This window comes from Enoplosus armatus, chromosome 2 (genome assembly GCF_043641665.1).
Source record: "Enoplosus armatus isolate fEnoArm2 chromosome 2, fEnoArm2.hap1, whole genome shotgun sequence".
In the NCBI taxonomy this organism is placed as follows: Eukaryota; Metazoa; Chordata; class Actinopteri; order Centrarchiformes; family Enoplosidae; genus Enoplosus; species Enoplosus armatus.
The window spans coordinates 5,704,475-5,729,137 of NC_092181.1; the positions used below are offsets into that span (position 1 = coordinate 5,704,475).

General features: G+C 43.1%; 1 protein-coding gene across 1 annotated transcript; it reads right to left on the reverse strand.

Moving 5' to 3' along the window:
• Positions 1–1,623: 1,623 nt before the first annotated feature.
• Positions 1,624–20,607, reverse strand: ctnnd1 (catenin (cadherin-associated protein), delta 1). Its single transcript, XM_070912494.1, has 22 exons — positions 20,467–20,607; positions 18,263–18,337; positions 18,022–18,147; positions 17,539–17,831; positions 17,312–17,402; positions 16,941–17,131; positions 16,423–16,681; positions 15,242–15,313; positions 14,139–14,289; positions 12,689–12,890; positions 10,212–10,329; positions 9,752–9,908; positions 8,563–8,580; positions 8,217–8,282; positions 7,892–8,019; positions 6,875–7,025; positions 6,572–6,767; positions 6,253–6,446; positions 5,452–5,499; positions 5,245–5,327; positions 4,259–4,313; positions 1,624–3,775 (listed from the first exon to the last, which is right to left on the reverse strand). The coding sequence occupies exons 1-22, from the start codon at positions 20,605–20,607 to the stop codon at positions 3,717–3,719; spliced, it is 2,874 nt and encodes a 957-aa protein (XP_070768595.1). The 3' UTR covers positions 1,624–3,716.
• Positions 20,608–24,663: the final 4,056 nt, after the last annotated feature.

Below are 24,663 nucleotides of genomic sequence, written 5' to 3' on the forward strand. Positions count from 1 at the left end.
CAGCAGGGTCTGGGCCTTCACAGCTTGGAGCTGGAGCTGGCGCTTCTGGCCCGACGGAGGAGACGGGGAGGCTGACAGCCTCTGAGACAGGTAGGGACTGAGAGCTGCGAGGACGCAACTATGGGTTGGGACCGAGATACCTTTGCAAATAGTAGGAGATGGAAAAAAAGTTGGTTAATTTTTTTAAAATTTCCTTTCAATTTCAAACTTTAAGGATGCTACACTACTGTTTTCAATCTTGCACTCAGCTATACGGCTCACCCTCAGTTTGCAACAGGGTGTCGCAGAATTGGGCACTATTTTGTTGTCTCTGCAGCTCTCCAAGAAGCTGTATCTTATAACCTGGCCACTGGTACTTCTGCATGTCCACATGGGCACTGGGAGCAAGGAAAGACATAAGAGTTGGAGATTTATTTATTGTGAAAGACACACACACACACACCTTACTATGGTGGGTAGGCCCACTTAAAACCTACCTGTTCAACGTTGGCTATAACAGGACTTTCGTCCCTGCTGTGGTTTTACTATTTGCCATTGATCATGTCATTGTAATGTGTTAATCCCATGTTGTTTCTTTCATTAGCAACGTATAAAGCACCTTGAACTGCCTATACAGTCAATGGTTGCAGTTCTTTACTAGATTTTTAAAGCAACCTTTTCCTTTAAAACCCAAGACAAAAGAACGTGTTGTGAGTATATTTTTTTTTTTAAAAGAAGTGGCTTGTACAAATGTTAACTCACTACCACTTCACAACATCAACATAGCTTAGCATTCACTTAGCATAGCTTGGTCCGCTATTATTTTGGACAGTCAACACGTGGAGGAGCCGAAATGCGCTCGCTCAATGTCGAGGTGGTGAACCTCATGTACTCTTATGTACTTTAGAGGGAAACTTCTTATTTCCCCGCTTTCATTTATTCTACTTTCAGTTAACCGGACTTCTTTTGGCCACAGGGTGCACTTTGACGAAAATATTTCCTCCATGATTAAGTATCAAAGTGTCGCAACAAGTTAACATATTCCAGCCGTTGTTGCTAAAAGCTAACGTTAGCTAACATTACATTATTAGCAGACAAATGGAAAAAACACATTCAACAAATTAAAGAAATATGCAATTTCCACCTCATTGGCCAACAACAGTAATGTAGCCCATAAGAATGAAGGTGAACTGTCAAACCGCAGTGCAGCTTAATGTGATTAAGGTTAAGTCAAAGTTGTTGTTAGCCAACTCTGCAGCTAAAGTGAGCTAGCGTTAGCTTGAAAATGACCCTTACCAGTATTTTTCTGTTGCAAGAGCAGAGGCGTTTTGAACGATTAAACTGTGTTTCAACAATGACACTAGTCTTACACTCCGAAATTTAAAGTCACAGAATCATTGAATATTGAACACCTTTCCCCACTGTTGTTGCATCTGAAAGGGTGAGTCGCAAATTGACAGCGACACCTACTGGCCGCTCTGTCAAGCGACTAATGAGGAAAACCAAGTTTGAAGTAAAAGGCGTGACAAACAGATGCTGTTCTCCTTGGCACAGGCCCAGGCTGAGGGACCATAATGAACTGCTCCTCACTGACTCACCATACAAAAGTGTGATCAACAAGAGGCAAAAGAAAACACAAGGCTCTGCGAAATCATTTTCTTTTTTATTAAAAACAGTATTGCTAGTTACATAATTCATTCATAAATGAGAATGTGCAACTTTAAGAGCCAAGGCAAAGAGATTAAGGTGTAGTCTAGAATCAGATTTTACCATTAGTGTTCCAGTATCTGATGACTGCGTTGGAGGATTTTGTTTAGCTAACTTGTTTTGCATTTAATTAAGACATAAACTGGATGTTTTCAATCAAAACATAAAAACTGATTGCATATGCGTTCACCCAGAGCACCCAAAACAATTAAACCCAAATCAATATAAAAAAAGGAAATACATAAAACCATTAAAATTAACAAATATTCTCTTGTATATATAGTTTAAATGTGCTTTTTTTCTCCACTTTATCTAATTGCAAATTCTGGTCTATGCCTCCTAACACAGAGATTTTCTAACACAAACCCTTGCTCTCCTCTTTTAGTCAGTCCACTCTTGAAGGCAACTTGTTACTTTGAGAAAATGAGGCATTCTCCGTCGTGTTTCAATTGGTATGGAAAAGAAAGGAAAGGTAAATTAAAAAAAAAAAAAAAAGGTGGAGGGGAAAAAAAAAAAAGAAAAACACACATTATACCCCCCTAGTGCTTCTTTTAATCATCCACTCAGCAAGTATCTACATCTCACTCGGCACTAAGAATATGCATTCTTCTTCTACAGGACAAGCGCTGTATTTAACAAATGCAAAAACATACAATACTGTGTCTTAGCACATGTACTGTTCTGTAGTGTTAAAGCCAGGTAGGCTGTGGGTTTGTGAAGCAGTAAATTATACAGAACTCAAGAGTTTTATACCTTATATAAAAAAAACAATCCCAATAACAAGATTCAACTCTTACATACATACAAGTTCACATATTCCTTTATCTTGCAGAATAGAAAACTGCTGAGTTCCATATACAGTATTTCCAACTAGTGACACCTTGATTGGTTACCCATGTCGCGTTGGACAAACCCATCAGACCTGTCCTGAATGAGCGAGGCACTCCAATTAACCCACACAGATGCTGTTAGAGACGGTCTTGTATGTACACATTCGTAAGATTACAGACCTGCAGATAAAAAGGAAATGCACCCGCTGAATCTCTGAATATCTCCCAAGAAATTACAAAGTTAAGGGGCTTACATTTAACAGAAATGACTTTAGACTATACCGTCTATAATTTGTCTGCTCTATTTCCGTCGGCAGGAACACCCACACTAGGACCTCCACCCTTTTATATCTATGGATCACAATCAAATACAGAAAATGCAGCATCCCCCATACATCTTGGCGCTGGCCTGTCGACGATACAAACTGCGCACAAAACAAAGCAGATGACAGTTTTCAGTGTGGTGTAAAAAGTCTGTGTGTGAAGTTCTTGCATTCGGTATTGGCAGTCGCAGCAGTAGCAGTGTCATTTGGCACATGTACATTACCGTGGTACAGAGCAAAGCAAGAAGAGGAACAAGCACTACCAAAACAGAAGCAGAAGCTTTATACATATCTGATTAGATCATTAAACATTGGTTCTCAGTGGTAGGAAATCTTTTTTTTTTGTAGTAATTAACTATCAGAGAGAGAAAAAAAAGACAAGTTCCCTCGATTTCTTCGGAACAGAGTGTATAGCCGTTTGTATGTAAAATTTCACCTAAAAGTGTCCTGTTCCCAACAGATCTCATCTTTCTAATTACTTTAATTAGTCTGAGTCGACGCTCCGACCTCCAAGAAATTGAAAAGTTCTCAGATGAAGCCACAGTCTCTGCTTTTCGTCAAAGAGAGAATTAGTGTTGTCCAGGCGAGTCGTAGTGTAGTGTTGCCACTGATCGAGTGGTTAGCGCTTTAGAGTTCAGGGACTCGCAGAGCACAAAGTGGTCATTAGTGTCTCGTCCGGTTTGTCCACAGGGAGCGTAGATCCACGTCAACTTTTTTCCCCCGCGTGGTTTCATTAGTCTGTCAGCTGCAACGGAGGAATGTAACAAAGAGAAAGAGAGAGAAGAGAAGCTGCAAAAAAGTGAAGAGGGACACAAGAGCTGAGAGTTAAGGATGGAGTTTAGTCCCGTTGGTAGTGTTGTGGTCCCCCATTGTCAGTTTAGCAAGGGCAGTAGGTGGGAGGAGGCTGTCGTCTTGTGATGCACACAATCAGTTTTTCTGCAAGAGAAGAAGAGGCACAAGAGTGGACATTGATCATGTGAGCAGTTAATATAAGGCGTTCATGCCTAGGCGGGAAGAATCGCATTTAAAATTCAGATTCACAGCAGAGACTTAAAAGAAAAAAAGAAAAACTACAAACTACACTACACAATAGTGGCTGTTAGTGGCTGCCGGCAACAAAGTCATCACATGTTAGACAAAAATTACACAAACTGTGCAGAAAGAGAAAAAAAATATATCACATCTCAAGAGAACAAAAAAAAAAAATCACTGACACTTTTCACCAGCAGGGGGAGCAAAAACAGTCCAAATACAGTACAATGGAAGCTCATTGACAACACGGGTCACTGTCACACACAGTAAAAGTCACATATCTTAATACACAACTAACATATTAGGCCATGCAGTGAGTTGAGGAGCAGCCAGTGGGACACACATACCATGCGCTGACATGCAGTGTGACAGTGGGTGTAGCCTAACCATCGTAAGAATCCATTAGAGGCAAAGAGGCCTGCCTCTCCCCATACATCCCTCCCTGAGAGAGAGAGAGAGAGAGAGAGAGACAAAAAGAAAGAGTAGGAGTGTGTGATAGATAAAGAGAAGGAGAGAGAGCCCAAAGGAGACAGACAGAGACAAGACACAGCCAGGAGGGGGTAAATAAAGAGTTCAATGTGAAAATCCAAAGGAGAAGGTGAGGAGACACAAAACACAGAAAAGATAGAAGGAGGAAAATGAAAAGGCAAGAGAGAGAGAAAGAGGAGGGAAATAAGTGCATCAGGTGAGAAAAGAAAGAAGGGTTACAAAAGGTTAGTTTAATGTTAGGTCATGTTTCAGGGGGAAAAAAGAACACCGGTGAGAAATTATGCGTAAGACGCAGATCAACCACAGTGCTTCAACAAGACATGCATCAACATGCTGACTGTGGGTGGGTGTGTGTGAGAGCATGTCCGTTCACACGGTAACATTTTAGCAGGAAGTGAGGATATTGGTCTGTGTATCGTCCTGAATTCTGGAACCGGAAAAGGGGTGTGTGTGTGTGTGTGTGTGTGTGTGTGTGTGTGTGTGTGTGTGTGTGTGTGTGTGTTGCACATGATTAACCAGTTCTATTTCTCCAACATTTTCCATCTTTTCAGCTAGGAGATAATGTGCAATCAATATCCAAGAAACATTATTCAGCTTTGTGACAGCACAGACTCGGATGATGCAGAGGCTAACAGCATTAGCATGAGATAAGAAACACCGACATCATCCTGTGACGGACTGCTCTAGTGTTTTCGCCTGTTGTAAGCTCTTGAAGTTATACTGAGGCAAGGAAAGGGATGTAGAGAGTATGTAGTAGTTCATGTAAGGAATGAGGGAGTTAAGTAATTCTCATTAAGATGCAGTCATGCAGGGTTACAGGTGTGTGTGTGTGTGCGTGTGTGTGTGTGTGTGTGTGTGTGTGTGTGTGTGTGGCCAGTGTTTACCTGTACTGCATCTTTGTCAGCAGGTTCGAGTGTGTTGTCCAGAGTGTTCCTTCTCCCTCTCTGGTCCAGTGTGGAGTAAGCGTCTGAAGAGGAGAAACGTGTGTTTGTATTGATAAGTTTCATCTGTTACACATGCCAATTATCACAGCCTAGTGTAATACTGGCCAGTTGTGTGTGTGTGTGTGTGTTTTCTGTTGTCACACTTGCCTGGTCCCAAGTCATTCATTGGAATCATTTCCCGGTCCCCTTTGCCCCCTGTGTGTTAAAGACATGAAAACTATGAGCACCAACATGTAATGTTAAAACGTGTTGTTCCCTCAGAGCGGCAGCAACAACAGCCAGACCTTCTCCTGCCAAAGATAGAACAGTGTGTAGGTGTGTTTAAGAGTCAGACATGAGCCAGCTAGTATCTACAAATATATAGTTCACATTACTTTAGTGTGTGTGTGTGTGTGTGTGTGTGTGTGTGTGTGTGTGTGTGAGATGGGTGGGGTTTGGAAACCTTCAAGTGCACTTTCAGTGCCAAGGAGCTTAAAAAGATCTTTTTAACAAATTAAACAGAAAATGTAACATAAACGTGGTGACTGACAACATGTCCCACTGTGGTAAACCCTTAAACATCTTGCACACCGAGCAAGTTGAGACAAACATGTAAGAATTAATTGCAACTCCTATTTAATTCTCTGAAGTCTGCAAACAGCTTATTGTCATATCATATGAACAGCACATTCTTTGAAACACTGCCACAGTTAAGTCTGGAGAATTTGAAGCAGAGCTATGTGGAGCTTAAGTGAAATACAAGACTTGTGCTGCAGAAAAACTCTCGAGTTGGAGCTTTTCATTGCCCTACATAAAAAGCTGTTGTAAGTGCACACTCCATGTTTTAAATAAACCAGTCTATTTAAGATTGATTTAGAGACCGGAGACACTAAAGATGAGCTTTAAACTCAGATATGTGGCCTTGCAGCAGTACTCTTGACATGCAGTGTGTGCCTTTTGCTTCCTGACCTCTGTCTATGAGGGGCAGAGTGCTGTCCTCATATCCTCCGTTGGCCCTTGTGTTGTTGCTGGGGGGGTTTAGGTTGACCATGAAGTCTGTCTTCTTCCAGCCGTCCTTCTCCAAAGTGCGCCGCAGCTCCTTGTAGCCCCACACCGTCTGCAGCACCAGGCCGGCCCCACGCACCTCCCGCTCAGAACGGTTCCTGGTGATCCCAGTGGACAGGAGAGGCGGAGAGGGGGGGTTAAAAAGAAGAACGCATAATGAAGGCAAGTCATTCAAAAATGCAGTTTCAACAGACGACAAATGATCTCTCCCATCAACCCTCACCCGTCCTTGTTAATGAGCACCAGCCTCTCGATTCCCTGTGAGGCCCTGAGGGTCTTGGCTGCTTCCAGGCTGGAGCCCAGCACCTCGTGGAGCGTGCTCAATACAGACACCACAGTCTCTTCTGACAGCGCTCGCACCGGCTGACTCTGACCGCCGCCAGGCAGGTTGGCCACCAGGTGAGGCACTGCATGTTTACCTGACAACACACAAGAAAACACACTCAAATACTGACGCTATCCTCTTGATACAATAAATCCTTCTGGTGCTGCATGGTTCAAAAACACTGTCTTTTTTAAGTCTCACCTAGTAGGTCTCTGTTGCGTGCGTCGATGGCCAGGTTGCGCAGGGCTCCAGACATGGCGCGGACCACGCGGTCGTTGCCGTGGGCCAGCAGCTCAGTTATCATGGGCAGACCCTTCTCCTGGCGCAGCAAGGCACGGATGTATCGCCCATACTGAACAGACACACATTTTTTTTTTTCTTAAAATCAGGGGGTAACTACTTGATAAGACTGTGATTTCAGTTTTGCTGTCATTTTGAGACACACAGCCCAATCCAACTGCTTGACGACACATGCCAAACATGCCACAGTGCCCTCTAACCCGATAGGTACAAACAAACCTTTGCATGGTCACTTTCCAAGTGGTTTGCCTTTGTATCATCTGAATCTTCTCTCAAATATATCCATAAAAAGTGCATAATTTTTTTTAAAATTAGCATGATGACTTATACATTTGCATTTACAGCATTTTGTTGCAGATAATCAGGTGCAGAGAGACCTAAATTATTACACTGTATTTGTATTGGAGGTAGGTCAGTATGGCATTAGGCATCTTTCCCACTTATTAAAAAAAAGGAGCGCCAACTCCTATTTTCCCAGATTATTCCATTCACTAATCTTACAGCAGGTCTTAACATCTTAGCCGCAGTATTTAGAACACGTCATTCAAGACTGGACTTGCCTCCTTTAACAATAACACAGGGATGACAGTAATTGTTTCCTCTGCGGTAATGTGTGGATTTTCAAGGTCAGGACAAGGTCAAAGTAATGGTGAGTAAGGTCGTGGACAAGATCCAAGAAAATATGGAAAGTCACATGCTCATTATCCGAGTATGCACTTTGGAAAGGGGTATGTACTAATGCCTTCGTCCATTACCAAAACCTCCAATATCTTACAAGCTCTGAGCATAGGTCTGTGTTCATGTCTGTTCAGAATCCCACAATCTAGGACAACGTTTCCCCAACTAGTGTGTTTAGTCAGCACAGGGAGTGTTGGGGCTGTGAAATGGAACAGAATAATAACGGATAGCCGCTCTTACAGTCCAGCGTCCGGCACACAGGTTCTGAACGGCTCCCGCCGAGGCTTCCAGCACGGTGGGGTTCTTGGACTCCTTTAGCAGAGAGGTGTAGATGCGGACCACCTCCGGCTGGTACAACAGCTCATAGCCTACAGGAAAGAAGGAGAGAGTGGGGGGGGGGCAAGTAAGTATAGTGGGAATGATTGATGGGAAATATGCAGATGAAGAAGTAGGGAAGAAGGACAAAAGGGGGTTGAAGATGGTTTGAGACAAAGGTTATGAACAAATGCATATTTCTACTCTACTGTATGATACATATGGTAAAAGCATCCATGCCCATGGTCACCTTTAGCAGGCGTGGTCCTCTTTGGAATGTCTATTATGTCTGCAGCTGCATCCTCATCTTTCCTCCCTGGAATCAAACATCAACATCGCAGCCTTAGAAACATCATTTTAGAGCATTAGTTCCACTGTTAGTACATTTGTTCTAGTCTGGTTAGACGTGTGCTATGACCAAAAACTGAGATGCATGTTGAGTATTTCACTACTCTTCCACAGTGAGAAGAAGGCGTGCATGTTAGTACTAAGGCAGTTATACTGACCTGTTAGCTCAGTTGCTCTATTACTAATACTACCATCACAACAACAGGCAGCAGAAGCAAAGTGCTGTCATACAGAGGCAAAGAGCTTACCTTTGGAAAACCACTCATCTGTAGCCCAGCTCGAAAAAAAGGGAGAGAAGAACAGAGGAGGGAGGAGAGGAAGAGGGAGGAGAGAATGACAGAGCAGGAGGAAGAGAGAGCATTTACAGTAAGTAAGAGGAAAGCAGCCATAACTGAGCCACCCAGTTAACACCTGCTTACATCCCAACAGCACTGCTGCCACCACATAGAAAATCAGCAGTGTGACATGCCAAGTGTGAAGGCCAAATAAAGCTCATGTAACCATTTTATACACACAGACACACAGTAACTGCTCTGTACAGTATCACTTTGAGGTTTAAAAAAAAGATAAATACGCAGAGGAGCATGATAACGTGAACCGAGACATTTCTTGTATGCGTCCCCAATGATCATGATGTATCACGCCTTGTCTTGCATAGCAGCTACGTTGACACAATCTTCTCTTTCATAAAGTAGTTGTATAATTCTGTCCGTTAGATCACTTTAGACTAAACCTGAGCAGTTCTTCTGAACACATTGCTGTTAAAAAGTAGCAATCGGTTCTGTTTATTTAATGATAACCTTTCTTTGTTTTTTTGCACTATTTTAGAACTGAAATGATTAGTCGATCATCAGAAAAACATGCAACTATTTTGAAAATGGATTCATCGTTTCAGTCATCTCTCAAGACAAAAAGCCAAACATTCTCTTATCTCAGCTTCTCAAATGTGAGGATTTGCCGTTTCACTGAACATTGAATCTCTTTGGGTTTTGGTCTGTTGGTCGCACAAATCAAGACATTACAATGTTTTTATATTGTCTGATTATATCCACGTAAACAAAACATTTCAAAAGTAAACTATCAGGGAGGATATACAGTATTTGAGTTATTCATATGAATGTTGACAGGTGTTCATTGTCACTGCAAAATTACTTTATACTAACATAGGCAAAGCCACAAAACAGTAGAGAGGGGGTGTGTAGTTTAAAAAAAACAAATCAATACTCTCAGTGAAACACAAACAGAGAGCAGCAGGAGAGAGGATGAGCTTTCTCACAGTGGGGAAATTGTTAACATTCCTGTTGCGAGCAAGTGGTTTGTTTGTTTGTTCGTGTGTGTGTGTGTGTGTGTGTGTGTGTTAGTATCAATGACATCACCACAAAAGTTCCTCCTAGTGACTGAGCAAACACAGTGCTCGTCTCTCTCTCCGACACAGACCTTTGCCCTTGCGGGAGCTGAAGCAGCCGCCCTTCTGGCTGGAGGGGGCAGGGCCCTGGTTGAGGGGCGCGGCCTCCTGGTAGCGCTCACAGCCGGGGATTTCGCGATGCACCTGATAGGACAGGTTCCTCAGCAGACACACGCTGTTCTCTATCAACTGCAAAGATGGAGGACAAACAGTGGGGTGGAGACGAGAGATGAGAGGGAAAATGAAGAATTATTAAAATGCAAATTCTCAACCTGCCAAGTTTCTCATTGCAAGTAGATCACATCACCTACTCACAGAGCATCATACACCCTTGTTTTAATTATTTAATTACATTTGTTATAGATAGATAGATAGACAGAGACACACACACGGCTTTATACAACTTTTTCACACATGCAGTTACTCCCCAAGACCTGTAAGCAGACTTTGATGAGTAAAAATCAGAGGACTTCCACTTAAATGTCCACCCACCTTATTGTCGACGTCTTTACAGTCAATCTGGGATTGGACTATGTACATGAGCGAATCAACCAATCCTGTGCACTCCCTCAGCTTCCTCCTCGCCTCACTTCGCTCTGAACTCACATTTCTTCAGACGAGTGGAAAGTTGAGAAGAGGAAAAACAAGAAGGTGGAAGAAAACATGGATTAGCAGTGTGAACGGTTGGAGAAATAAATGAGGCAGTTAGATGAAAAAGGAAAGAGTCAATTTTAGTGACTACAAAAGGACTCCAGCAGACAATACTTGAACACACCCCCAAGAGTTGTTTGAATGAAACTCCTGTTAAAGCTACTGGTTTACAAAGAGAGTTCAGTTTGGTGAGATCAAGTTACAGCTCTGGACCAATTTCTTCAACTGCTCTCTGCCTCAGTGCTACTTAGAGATCAAATAGAACTGGATGGATGGAAACTGAGACCCAGTTAAGTTCTTCATTCATTGGTGTAAAAGGCATGTAAAGAAAGGAACATGAGGGAGGAAACTCTGTGGAATGACATTCAGCCCGGGTCTTTTGTGCTGGTTTGTTTTTTTCCCCAGTGACGGACACGCCCTCTCACACAATACCAGGACACATTTCCTTCCACAGCAGGGGGCACTGATTTCTCTTCACTGCATAGTTCAGGACGCTTGTCTTCATGCTGCAGTCGGCAAACATTTAAAGTGTAAAATGCAGACTAAAGCAAATCAGGACTGCAGCACAGAAGAGAGCCCTACTTCTGAAAAAACAGAAAGGTTTAAATGTTCTATATTCATAAGATTGTGGTGTCAGGTGTGGTCACTGGCAGTAAATCAGGGAGAGACCTGAACATCTAAAGTTTAGATGTTCAGGTCTTAGATTCTAAACAGTGTGAAGTGAATGCTTCAAAGGAAGATGGATTAATCAGTGTCAGACCTGCTGCCTATTTACCAAGACCTGCTTTTATTACTGTTCAGTTTACTGATATTGTGGCTCTATGGATGGCAATGTCAGTCAGTCGGCTGGTCGGTCCAACGCTTTGGTCCAGACTGAAATATCTCAAAAACGAATGGATGGATTGCCATGAAGTTTGGTATCATCACTCATGTCCCCCCAAAAGATGAATTGTAATAACTAATATGGTCCCTGAACTTTCCATATAGCACCATCATCAGGTCAAAAATGTAATTTGTCAAGTACTTTGGTTTGCATCCAAATACCTGCAGAACTAATCACATTCCCATCACCCTCAGCTGTACTTTGCATGTCAGCTTGGTATGTTAGAATGCAAACAAGATAAACTAAGGTGACCATGGCAAACACTACCTGCTAAACATTAGCATGGTAAAGTAACACCGTACTTGTGAGCATGTTAGCACACTGACATTAGCATTTAGCTTTAGAGAATGCAAGTTTACCAGTTGTTGTAGACTAGTTATCTTTCTCTTCGTTTGAGCAGGTAAGTTCAACCTATCGCAAACCTCTCTACCTGTATTAATAATACTATTACCTTTCCTCTGCTCACCTACACAAGTAAAAGTTTGTATCCAGGTTACCCTACTGCTATTTAGAGACTCAAAGGTCCTCTAAGATTTGAATTAAAGCCCAAATGTGTAGAATTGTTTTGTGTTTTGTAAATGATGTTCTACTAGTGTCTAGTCATACTGATATGATACTGTCCAGAGTTATTCACACATGCTTTTCTAGCAGAGCAAATGAACACTGCAATTAACCGCGTGGTCAAGGGGAATGCACAGATAACAGGCCGGCAGGCTAGAACATACTGTTTACACTGTACATGTCAATGCCCCACTGTCCTCTGCTCGCCCCCTCCCTGTAAACTCTGAAAATCCCTTCTTCACCCTCTCCTGATTGATGAGTTACTGTGAGGCTGTAGTTCCCTTCAACTCAGCCACATTTGTTTCTTTAATAAATAAGTGACATTCAACCCTAAAGTCCTTTAATGAGCACTAAATCAAGATATCGTTTATATGTGCTAGAAATCAGAGCTTCTGACATGCACAATAAACCATATGCATCATTTTGTTACAACCTTTTGAATATGATGGACCTGCACGTGTTTGGTGCTTATTTCTTTCTACTGAAAGAGTGGCTTTATGAAAATTTTACTACAGAATGGATATTATCCAAAAATAGAAAAGTTAGAAGCAGCAATTATGATGTATTTTTCTCTTTTAAAACTGATTATAAAAGGGGTTGTGCAATAAATGTCTTGCAGACTGGGCTAGCGGAATAAAAGGCTTCACATGAACATAGCCTCTGTCCTCCCTCTTCATCACGACCACTCCTTGATGTTTAACTTGTCATTCCTCCCTCATTCATCCCACTGCTCTGTCAGTCTGTTGAGCTGGCATGTTTCCATCGTCCTCTCTTGTCTAGATCAACTCTCCCTCCCTTCTTCTCCTCCACATCATCAGTAGCAGGCAAACAGCTCTCTGATGCTGCCTCCATCCCACCTTCCTTCCCTCCATACCTCAGGCAGCCTGCTGTGTTGGTGAGGGCCGTCTCCCACTCAAGATGTCTGGGCTTGCAGTTCTCCTCCCCTCCTCCTGCTCCGTTGCTCCCTCGCTCCCAGCCAGAATGAGGCACCATCACTTCGTCGGAGAGGGCGTGCAGTGCATGATCCACAATCTCCATTTTTACAGAGTCGTGAGATGACAGGTTCCACAGCGTCCCTGGGGAAAAAAGGTAAGAAATGAAAATGTGAAAAAATGCCATATTTAATTATGAAGCCTGCTTCCACTCTTAATGTGTCACTTTAAAAACAAGCCTACAGAGAATGAATGGAAAAAGACATCGCAGTAGCAGGTGAACAGTCACATTTCCTGATGTGTGTGGAATGCCAGCTCTGAGCTTAAATAAGAAAGAGTAGGGAGAGTCTATGTATGGAAACTTTAATCTGTCCAGCACGTTTTTCAGAACTTGTCTCCAGTTTCACTCCTATGGACACCTGGAGCCTGCATCACAAAGCGAGTTCGACTAACTCTGGCTCTCTTTGGGTTATTTTGCTTCGCTGAAGTGACAGCAGCAGTGATACTGGATAACTGGTATCATGAAGCTGGTTGTCAACTGGCTTTAACAACTGAGCGCCTTCATGTGAAAGAGGCGGAGGTGTTAATTACAGGCAACATCATCAGAACCACCAGTGAAGTACTTAATAAGGCGTTATTGTCAATAAAGTAATAATCAGCCAAGTTAAAACATATAATATCTGAATACAATAAGAAGCTGTACAAGCACAGGAAGATCCAAATAGTAAGTAAGGCCAAGGCCATAAATAAAAGTGGGAATTTTCAAAGCCTGTCTTTTTAGATATGTCTGTCATTTTCAGCATGTTGCAGAGAGTAGAGTGAGTATGTGTGTTTTAACATTTTAAAGTAATGTAAGACTGTTGATGCTGCCAAAACAGAGATGAGTCGAGAAATGAATGAAGAAAAGCAGTTAATGCCCGATTAAGTATGCCTGACAAAAATGGACATTTATAATTGATTGGGAGCTAATTAACAGTGTGTTTTTTTTAATAATAAAAAAGTCTAATAAACAACAATTATACTTTCTATTTCCCATTATCGTCACAATGTTGCCTCACAGTGTTGCCTTGTTATTCCTACCTAAACGGTATCTACAATGTCAGAAACGAAAGAAACTTAGGTTGCCATGGCGATCTATCTGAGCCAGCGTCATGATACTGGAAACGAAGAGTTAAGCCCAAAGATAGCTGGATAAACTGGACATTAATCTCACTTTGTGGAACAGGCTCAGTTACACTGGCAAACACACTCCTGAATTAAGAATAGCTACAACAACCAATAGCAACCAATCAGGTCAGTCCAGTCCAGACGCACAATATCTGTAACTGGCTCAGTAACAGTCAAAATCATAGTCATGTTTACACCATTTGTGTGTCTGCATGTGCCTCTAACCTGTGATGGTGTCAGTGAGGTCCTGGTCTCGGGTCTTCCTCAGCAGCCTGATCAGAGCTGGCACTCCATCACAGTTCTTGACGGCGATCTTGTTGTCTTGATCTTTGCCATACGAGATGTTCTTTAACGCTCCGCAGGCTGCATAGTGAACCTGTCACAAAGACGCAATAACAGCTTATTGAGCCATTAGTCATGATGGAGGATCACTTAAAGACTGCACTGGTTTCACACACATGGATTTAGTGTAGTAGTAGAAAACAGTGTCATGCATGTAATGGTTAGATTGTACTACACAAATGAAATGGTTTACATGGCAGTGCTACTCACGCAAGTAATGGCCTGTAATTAATGGTATATTAGTGGGCCACATCTCTTACATGTTTTCATTATAAAGCAATGTTATCTTCATGAATATCCTCACTTTTACATGCATTTGTATCATATGTAGCATGTTTTCATGATACCATACTCTTTGTTCTGTTTTGTATCTCAGCTTTTCACACAACACACACACACACACACACACACACACACACACACACACACACACACACACACACACACACACACACAAAGTGCGTGGACTCTTTGGAAACACTTAAAAGAGGTGAGAGCATGCACTCGCTGTTTGACCCATTTCTCCAGCCAGCAAGTCATCTGACACACACCAGACTTCAAACTTGTCACTGGCCGTAGAGCATGAAATGTGAAATTAAGATGCTTCTTTGCTTCGAGAGTGGAATGCATGATGTGGTTTGTCTGGTAATGCCCGTACAAACATCAGCAAAACTTTGCCACAGCTTGTGCTAAATGAAAGGGAATCATAGAAAAACCACAGAATGTTTTGACCAAAACCATATTTAGCACAAATGTTGAGCTACAGGATTTGAAGAGAAGTCAAATACGTAATGCTTATTTCTGTTCCCCTTTCGGTATTAGGGGCACGTCTCAGGTTCACCTTGACTCAGGCCAATGAACTGTCCCAGTATTGCATAAGAAATACACTACATCCCTTAAGCCTCACTTTTACCCCACATAGTCCAAACATAGCAAACTTATAGTTAAGTAAAGAACGAACAAAAGGAGAAAATCAGCAAACTGACCTCTTTGTTTGGGTTGTCAAGCATAGAGACCAGCGCTGGGATGCCTTTCAGACGACGCACATCAGACTTCACCTGGAAAGCGAAAGGACACATCACATACGCGGTGACGTGGATGCCAAGTAAAGTCCAGTTTACTGGTTTTAAACAGCACAGTAAATCACAACGACGTCAACATAATCAATTAAAGAAGTGAAAGATGCAACAATGTACAAACAAATTAAATCAGAACATCAAGGAAGAAAAGCAAAGCACAGGACACAGGATAACATATTGGATCCTTAATGAAGAAGAAATATCCTGGAAAATTCTTATGAAGGAAAATAATAGATCTTGGCTATGCAAATTGATAAAGTGCCATCAAAAAATAATAAAAAGCCACAGTTAACTAACCGTTTATTTAAAGAACATTTAGAAAAACACTCTTTCTTGCTATTCACAAGTTGGATGTTGCTATGCAAATATCAAAAACTTTTTAGACCGCTGCAGATAATGTTTCGATGTTGTTTGACGTACAGCTTGAGGGGGGTCAAGACGCCAAGCGATTGCTTGGATTTCTGTCATGTCAGAATTCTTTCTGTCTCAGCAGTTCCACAGTGTGATTTCCCAACATGGCTGCTGTCAAAAGATCCGTTATAAACTGTAGTGAGGCTGTTTCAATATTACTGGAGTGGTATTTTACATGTTGTGGCCAAAACTGTAGTCTTGACTGAGACTGCTGTGATATAGTTAAAACCCAAACACACAGACCATATTGTCTGCATCTCCCAGCCATCTGCAACTCCATATTTTCTTTTTTACTCATCAAGAAGTTGAATGAAAAAGTATCTTTTTAAACGAATAAACAGTTCTACATTAGGAGCAAGTTCCAATTCAAAATCAGCTCTATATCCAATATCCAAACTTTCCACATCTACTCCCTTAAGTTTTCCACCCATCCAACTACTCTTCACTTACTCCCACTCTGGTAGAATTCTAACTTTCTGTCTGGCTCTACTACAGCTGCCATTATACGCGCCTCAATATTCCTAGAAAACATGTGTGACTAATCATCTTTACTCCTGAGAGATTGACCCGTTGACCTTTGCGCTCCTCAACCACTTGCTATAAAAGTCTATTCTTCTTTACGTTACACTGGATACAAGCTTTTTACCATAAGAAATATATGCATGCACATCTCTTACTTTATCATTCTTATAGGTGAGATGCTGCAGGTATGCTGCTGCGTTGCTCTTGACGGGGTCCAGCCTGTAGTTCAGCATGGCGATGACCTCTGGCAGCTCTGGTTGACGCCAGCCACTGGGGCCGGGACCTTTCCTTAGAGTGCTATCCAATGAAGCCATGCTGCCTCTCTCACCCTGGGCCAGTGGTGCTCCTCCTCCCCAATAGTACATGTCTCCTGGACCGCTCATGTCGCTCATGTCCAAGGTGCCCTCGTAGCTCCTGGGGAGGGAAGGGGAAGAACATGTGTGAATGGGCACATTTTTTGACGACACAGACATCCACCAATACAACAATTCCATATATTTTGCCCTTTACTTCATCTTTTCTCTGAAGTATAAGTGATTGTGGAAGGAACATTGTTATGTGCACTTCTTACACACAAAGAGGGCTCACCAACTCTACGTATAGTGCATACACACAGAACATACATCTAGACATCCCCAGATCACAGATGTTTCACTAAAAACACATAACTGACCCAGTCCTGCGTGGGGGCCCATGGGGGAATGCATGGTGGTTGCGGGGCACGGTGCTGTAATGCATTGGGTGCCCCATGCCATAGTCGGGCTCATCATAACCCATGCTGCGCTGATCATCCTCCAGACCGTACGGCTCTGGGACAAACCTCGGGATGGAGGATATCTCCATGGCACTTCCCATACGCCCAACCTACACAGAGACAAAATAATAGAAGCTACAAGCCAAATGTGGCAAAATGTTTGTACTCTACTCAATAAAATCCTTGTCAATTCTTCACATACAGCATGGAAGCAAAACATCACATTTAGCAAGTGACTCCAGCCAAAAGGAAGGCATCAAAGTAAGTGATACAGTGATTGCTCAACATACCTGTGGCTGAGCAGCATAGGAGTCCAGCTGGTTCCTGCTGTGGGCTCTGTAGCTTGGATCCAGAGTTCTGTAACCGTCTGGGTGGACCGGCCTGGAGAGGAGAGTGGAGGGACAGGGAGGTTGAGCGTGAGAATTAAATTGGAGGTTAACGTCTCCCCTGTCTCGATGGCTTGTATCTTAGATCAGTTGAGGTTTATGTAAAACATGAATTTCAACAAACACGGCACCTGTAGCGATCATCCATGCGAGCTCCCCTGCTGAGGCTTGTGTAGGTTTCAGATGGGGGTCCAGTGCGGTAGTCGTCATAGCCCCCTGGCGGTCCATAGTGGTAGTTGCGGGGCACAGTGTGAGTGGGGTAGTCCATGGGCACGCCACCTCCGGGGGCCTGCCTGTAGACCCGGTCCATGGGTGTAGTGTAGCCCCCCATACCTGTCACTGAACCCCCACCATCCAGAGAAAGTGTGTCTGACACGGAGGGGATGACTGTGCGAGTGGTGGTGGTCTTTACTACTTTCTTTACCTTAAAGAGCAGAAGAGGGGAAGCAGGAGACGAGACTCAGTTAATATTTACAAGCTTAAAATTGTGTCACTCTGCAGGACACACAAGTTAAGCACAGGTACAATCTGGAGGGACAGAATCCCAACTCTGACAAGCTACATTTATGCAGCACAAAATGGTTCTTCCTTTGTAATCGTTCAGTGCTTGTTACCGTGGTTTCTGTACGCCGCGTGGTCCCATCTTCAGTGGTCTCCATGGAGACAACAGGTGGCGTTTCCTGGGGGTCTTCCTCCACCGTGTATGTCTCCTGCAACAACTGACCAGGCTCCATCCTGAACTGCACACAAATTTCAGAATATAATTCAAATATAGGTCTCACATGGGATGTCCCTAGGGTTAACCTTGTTAAGCATTAAACAGCTGAAACGGAGAGGGCTCAGAAAGAGGCTTACGTGATGTGTCCCGTTGATGTAACCCTCGTTCAGTGTCAGCCTCTCTATGTCTGCATCACAAGGAATGCGGCCGTTCTGCAGGGAGGAAGAAATGCACATGAGGGGATCCAACACACACACACACTGCTTAGAATAAAAGGATGAATATGCATTTATGAACTGAGCAGTTGAACTTTTCCAGCCAGCCAGAGTGACGAGTTACTCATGTACAGTACTGATGAATAAAAGGAAAGCAGCAACTCTCGTTAACTTTCATTTGAAGTTTAATGGCACCCAGCTTGTGAAGCTCAGGCACTTTGAGCTAAAAAAAGAAAATAGAACCACAAGTGTGCCGTTTTTAAAAATCAAGTGAAAGTCAGAGACAGTTGGATGGTTTGTAGTTTGCAATGCGTTTCAGCCAAAAAAAAGTAAAGTCTGCACGGACTGTAAGGTGGACACTACATGAACTCCGAAAAGGTATGTAAACATCATGAACATACAGACAAACACACAGAGGGTTTTGAGTATGCACTCATCAACCATAAACACAAACAAAGAGGTGGCTAAATGGAAAACACTGTGATGATGGAATGAACGGATGAAAGAATTAGTGAGAAATGAATAATGACCCACAGAGCGAGACAAAAGAGAAACTACTTTCTCTCAAGAGTAGACACCACCAGCATTGCTTGCCCAGGAGTTGTAATGGGTGTGGTGCACTTCCCATTCCAGCCACAGGGGGAGCTCTATGCATCTCTGCAGTTTTAGCTCCACCACTATGCATGTAAAGGGGGTACAGCTGGGGGGAGGAGGGGGTGGTTCACAGATGGGATATAGTTGTCTCATGCAGACAAAAATGTTGTATATTCAAATTTAGAAACCAGAAATAACTTGCTGAAAGCTGGAAATAGTACTTGCCTGACTGCCATCCTGCCCAGATCAAATAAACGAGACACAGATTTAGCAAAATGAAAAGTCTTTAGTTCAGATAAGGACTCAGTCAGAGCGAATAGTAGAAAGTGCCGGGCAGATGTGAGCGTGTGGGAACCTGTCAGCAAAGACTGAGGTCGTGTTGCACTGCCTGGGAGAGTGGCAGAGGCATGCTGAAGCCTCTGGGCTATATAAACACAGAGCAGAGATAAGAAGCAGCACAGGCTACATTTCTGTCCTGCTCTTACTATAACATACACACAACCTATATTTCTGCTTCTTATCAGCCACTAGATTTACCTGGGACGTGTCCTGGTAAACGCGTGCCCACATGCAGGAGCGGCAAACGAAGGAGGGAAAGTGAGCGAGCGGGAGAGCCTGGTTGTTTATGAGAGAGTGTTTCAAAGGTTGCCTCAGGGCCAAGACTCTGTGTGTGTGTGTGTGTACATGCCAGTTTATTCACGCACGCTAATGGCTGAGCGTGTCAATAAGGAAGCGAAAGAATGAACGAGCGTGGGCGTGTGTGCCTGCCAGTCCGTCTGTGGGGTAAACTCAGAGCATGAAGTCACTCAGCAGTCTCTGAACCAGGTAACTGACTCATGCATGATAAAGAGGGCGTGTAAGCAAACAGTGGAATACACTTTATCTGTGTAACAGACTCAGTAACCAAAATGTTTTGTAAGAATTCACAGCTGATGAAACAGGTCTGACTGACTCTGTCCTACTGAAAAAGCAGCTGAGGGACGTCTTTCTTTTACCAGAAATAAATGCAACACATAAATAAAGCAGCGGGCTGACAGACTGTAGCTACAAAGGTAAACTCTTGATGACGGTCCACGAAAAGCACAACAAACAAAATGTAATGCAAGACATTGCTCTGCATGCATGGACAAGTTAAGACAAACGTGATGGGTTATACTGGGTTGTTAAGTTTGATAAGGACCAGTGGAGCGTGGAAGAAAAGCGTGATCAGAAGCTGTGAGGAGGAACTGAGGGTGTAAATTACCTCCTCAGGAAGGCTATATTGGACCGTGCTACAGTTGTTTGATTTCACTCAACTGTTAACTTCGCACTTCAAGAGTCCAGCCTGACTAAAACCCACCAAGGAGGTAGTCCCCCCCAGGTTTGGTTAAGGTTCTGCTGCCATCAAGCCAGTCCACACAGATGGGATGGGGTGACCATGAAGATGACACGGGGTGAACGCGCTCGGATCAAGGGTGAATCCGAGGGTCCTTTCCATGGAAAATGTGCATAATGGGTGGGTGAATGGCGGGGGAGGGGTTATTCCATGTTACCTGCATGTTGGGGAGGGGGCGGGGCAGGGTGCCGGCACACGACCTCCGCTCCTCCTCCAGAGCTCGGCTCAGCATCTCAAACTGCCTCTCCTGCTCCCGCACCGAGGCCAGCAGGGAGGCCGTACTCGCACACTGCTCCATTCACACGCTGAGAGCAGAGCACAGGACAGGGTCAACACCAGAGAGGAGAAAAGACTCAACCAACACCGGGATTTCATCAAAAGAACAGACATACAGCGAGGCTGAATCACCCAAGTCACACAGATAAAAAAAGCAGACGGGCCCTGGCACCGTGCACCTGGGAATGCACACACTGAAGTGCTAATGAAGTTGATATTTAGAGGTTAAAAAAGCAGCAGGAGCTGACGCAGGAAGGCAAAGCAAGGGAAGATAAATGAGAGAACAGAGAGAACTGCGGAGATAAAGAAGCAGGTACAGAGAGAATGTGAGTATAGACAGAACAAGAGCGAGGACAAACAGCAGGCTTAAACAAAGAGCTCGCAACTTGAGAATTCAGCTAGAAAAGTGATTATTCAGTTCACATTCGAGGTGGGACCAGCATCGGCTGAGCGGGGATGAAAGCGAACTACATCGCAACTTTTTCCAGTGTGTTTCTTCACCTTCTGCTACGCAGGGTTAAAAAAAGACCGAAAGTGAGATACATGACGAGAGACAATTACAGCATGTTTTCAGCTGCAGCGTGTGGAGCTTGTTAGCACTTCATCATTCCAAGGATGTAGACAAAGTGTGAGAGCATTCAGAGGAGTTATCTAGAGACAGCATCACACCATCAAGCAGCACCAAATTTGTACAAGCCAGAGGTGTTTTGAATTGAGAGGGTGTGCTCTCCACAGCAGGGAAGGAGAAAGCAGGCCTCCTTTTCAGCCATACTTACTGTGTAATATGGATGGTATTTCATTTGCATGCTATTCATGACAATTTACCATAACTGGAGATTAAATTAAGACCATTTCTTTATAGCCTCACTGCTATTATCTCTACAAACTCAAAGCAATTAGATTGAAAATTGCAGGAAAAGCATATAAACTGGAGTATTTTAATCAATGATCCAGTGTAAATGAGTGCTACAGCAGCATCAACTAGATTTCCTTGATCACAAACTGTAGAAGAAGAACCAAACTGAGAGGCAGTCAAAGATACAACTGACTGCAAGAGATAATAATATATAATTCTAATTATTCTGCTCAATATCATCATCACAATTATTAATCACAGCTGTTTCAATTTCAGGAGACAAAATCATTTTATTTCACATTTTCAGCGATGAGTTTGTTTTAGTGTCACTGGGCACAACTTTGACTGCAAAGCAAACTTTACCTTCACCTGGTTTACAAATCAGACTATGGTGATCTCAGACGACAAAGACAACAATTCACAATCAAATTCAGAAGAAAAGATTTCATCTTAAACATCAAGTTGATTCATTCTTTTGCTTACAAACACATTTTTTCAAAAGTTGGTAGCACCTGTCTCTCACAGTGAGTTTAATGATTTTTCAAATGTAAAGCGCTTGACACCAGACATTCCAAGGAAACACAGCATACTAGAAGATGCATTTCAAAATAAGCAGCTGAATGGCATAACCATTGATTCTGGAAGCTATAAATCATGACTGAATATGAAATACACAAATGTGCTTTCAGAAAATTAGAATACAACACAGCATGAAAAGAAGAAAAGTTGGTTTTTAAACCTGGACCTTCGGAGTATAACGCAGCCTAAACACATGCCACAGATGACCTAAGCTTAAATTACAGTGGCATGATAACAGCGAACGTCACTCCAGCGCAAATTAAAACGATGACAAAGTCCTTTTTTCCCCAAACTTCCTCAGAGGGGATGCTAGTGAGGGGGGGGGAATGAGGAATCTGGGAAGGATTACTTCAACAGTGTCTGTCTAATAACGGGATGACATGAGCGTGGCTCATCTCCAAAGCGGGGCAAAAACCATTTTCTACTTCAAAGTTCACTGACTCATGTAGATCAAATCTGCTCTCCATCTGCGTGCACAGGACTGGCTGAGTGAACAAAGACTCCTGTATTAAAGTTTGAGCACACACACACACCAGTGTGAGTATGGGCACGCATCTGTGTGAGGGTGGATGATTGTGTGTGTGGGTCAGAGACTAAATAAAGGTGGCAAGTGTGTATGGCTGACGTTGGTTATTGAAAAGTCAAATAGAGCTGTGGTAAGGTTGGTGAAGTTAATGCTGCTGCCTCGTTTCTCTCTATGTATGTGACTCAAATTTGTGGACAGAAACCCGCATGAGCCACAAAAACACACACACAGTATTGTCATACATTCCACAGTGAGATTTAGCGTGTCACATCCTGTCTCAGCTGTTGGAAGGCGTCCTAATAAGGGAGCCCTTCACTCTTTCATTGTTGCTGCTCTCATCAGTCTCTCACACCAACGTTTTTTTTCTCCCAAGCCAAACACTTAAGTCCTGGAAAGAGAGAGTGGGCACCGTTACTTTCTCTGCCCCAATCAGGACGTCTAACCGCAAACCGACAAAGTGCTTCTTTAGTGGATAACGCTCACAAATTCAAAGAGGGTTTGAAATGATCTCAAGTTCGTATATGCAATATACCCCAATGACAGAGATCACAAAAAGAAAACAGGTAACTAAATGTGGCAGCAAGCTACAGATAAATGTTTGTTGTGTCATGAAGTCTGCCTATAGCAGCTGTCAAGTTTGACTTTAGGGACCAAGATTTCAACTTGGCAACGGAGGACTGACACCATACATCAGATAAGCCAACATACCACAGTCTGGGTTGTTCTTTCTGGCTCTGTCAAAACGTCAACACTTTTTAGAGAGCATGGAGGAAGGCGGTCTCTTGTGCCTCCGTGCAACAGACAGACAGACCCACACATCTTCTGAAGCTATGCGAGTCCCGCCACTAACATTCTTGTGGCAGGGAGCAGTTGCCTGTGAGAGAGTTTTAAGTGGCTTTAGCCACTTAAAGCCTGGGCATTAGTCATTAATCTATTGTAAAAGGCCATTAGCAGCCACGCTAAATCGTATCTGCTAATGGGATAGCCCTGGAATTACACTGCTAAGCCACTTACCATCCTGAGCCAACACACAACACAGATATGCACACTATCAGTGTCCACTGCTCACTGAAGTACACACTCACAGCCAGTTTGTTGGTCTATCACCCAGTGCCCACTGAGTATTGTGACTGCAGTGTATTCCCACATTATCATATGCTATCATTGCTATTTCAGTGACTTAGTCACTGGTGGTTGTGGCAGCCTGACATGCATTCTGTTGCAGTCCACACACACACACACACACACACACACACACAGAGGTGAAGCTATGGTAAAATGCTGTTGTGGCTTGGCCAAGTGCTCCGCTGACTCAGCCACATTTGAATGGTCACACAGAGATTTGGCCTCTGTGTGTGTGTTGTGCGTTTTGTGTGTTAGCCTTGGCCCACATCCAACTACTACCGCCTTTGCCATCCTGACTTGAAAACCATGAACCCTCCCCTCTCTCCTATGTGGCCTACAGTGTGGTAACTGCAGAGAGAGCGCACACGCCCACCCGCCCACACTCACATTCACTCATACTCCATGCAGACTTATCAGGGACCTCTGCAAGGCCAGCTGTCTAACCTACAGGATGCCAACCTACTATTCTTAGTGAAGACAGAAGGCAGGTAACTGTAACTCAGAGGGCAAAAAGGAACCAAAAAAGGACCAATCAGTTCAAGTGTATGTACACCTTACTAGGAGATAATATATGGATATAATATTGATATAATATTGATATGAGGCTGGATATCATCTGGGTTTTTTCAATTATTGTTTTAAAAATGATCAATTATCACAATTGTTTGTTACGTTTCTGTCGATCTACCAATTGTTTCTCAGTGTGAAATGAACAATGAATTTGACCTCGGTCACAATATCCTTTACAAAAGGGTATCCAGCAGCGTTTCACAAAAAGAGCAGAGGCCTATTTCACGCAACAAACGCCTCCATTTAAACAATTCTGTCTATTAATTAGGTCATTATTTACTAACTAAATTAATCACAAGACGAGAATGATCTGTATCTGGGTGGCTTACCGCCTCAGCTGAACTGTTTTGTGGGGGAACCCTGTTTCCCTCAAGTTAGTGTAAATAAATGAAAGCATTATCACTAATACCATCATATTATTA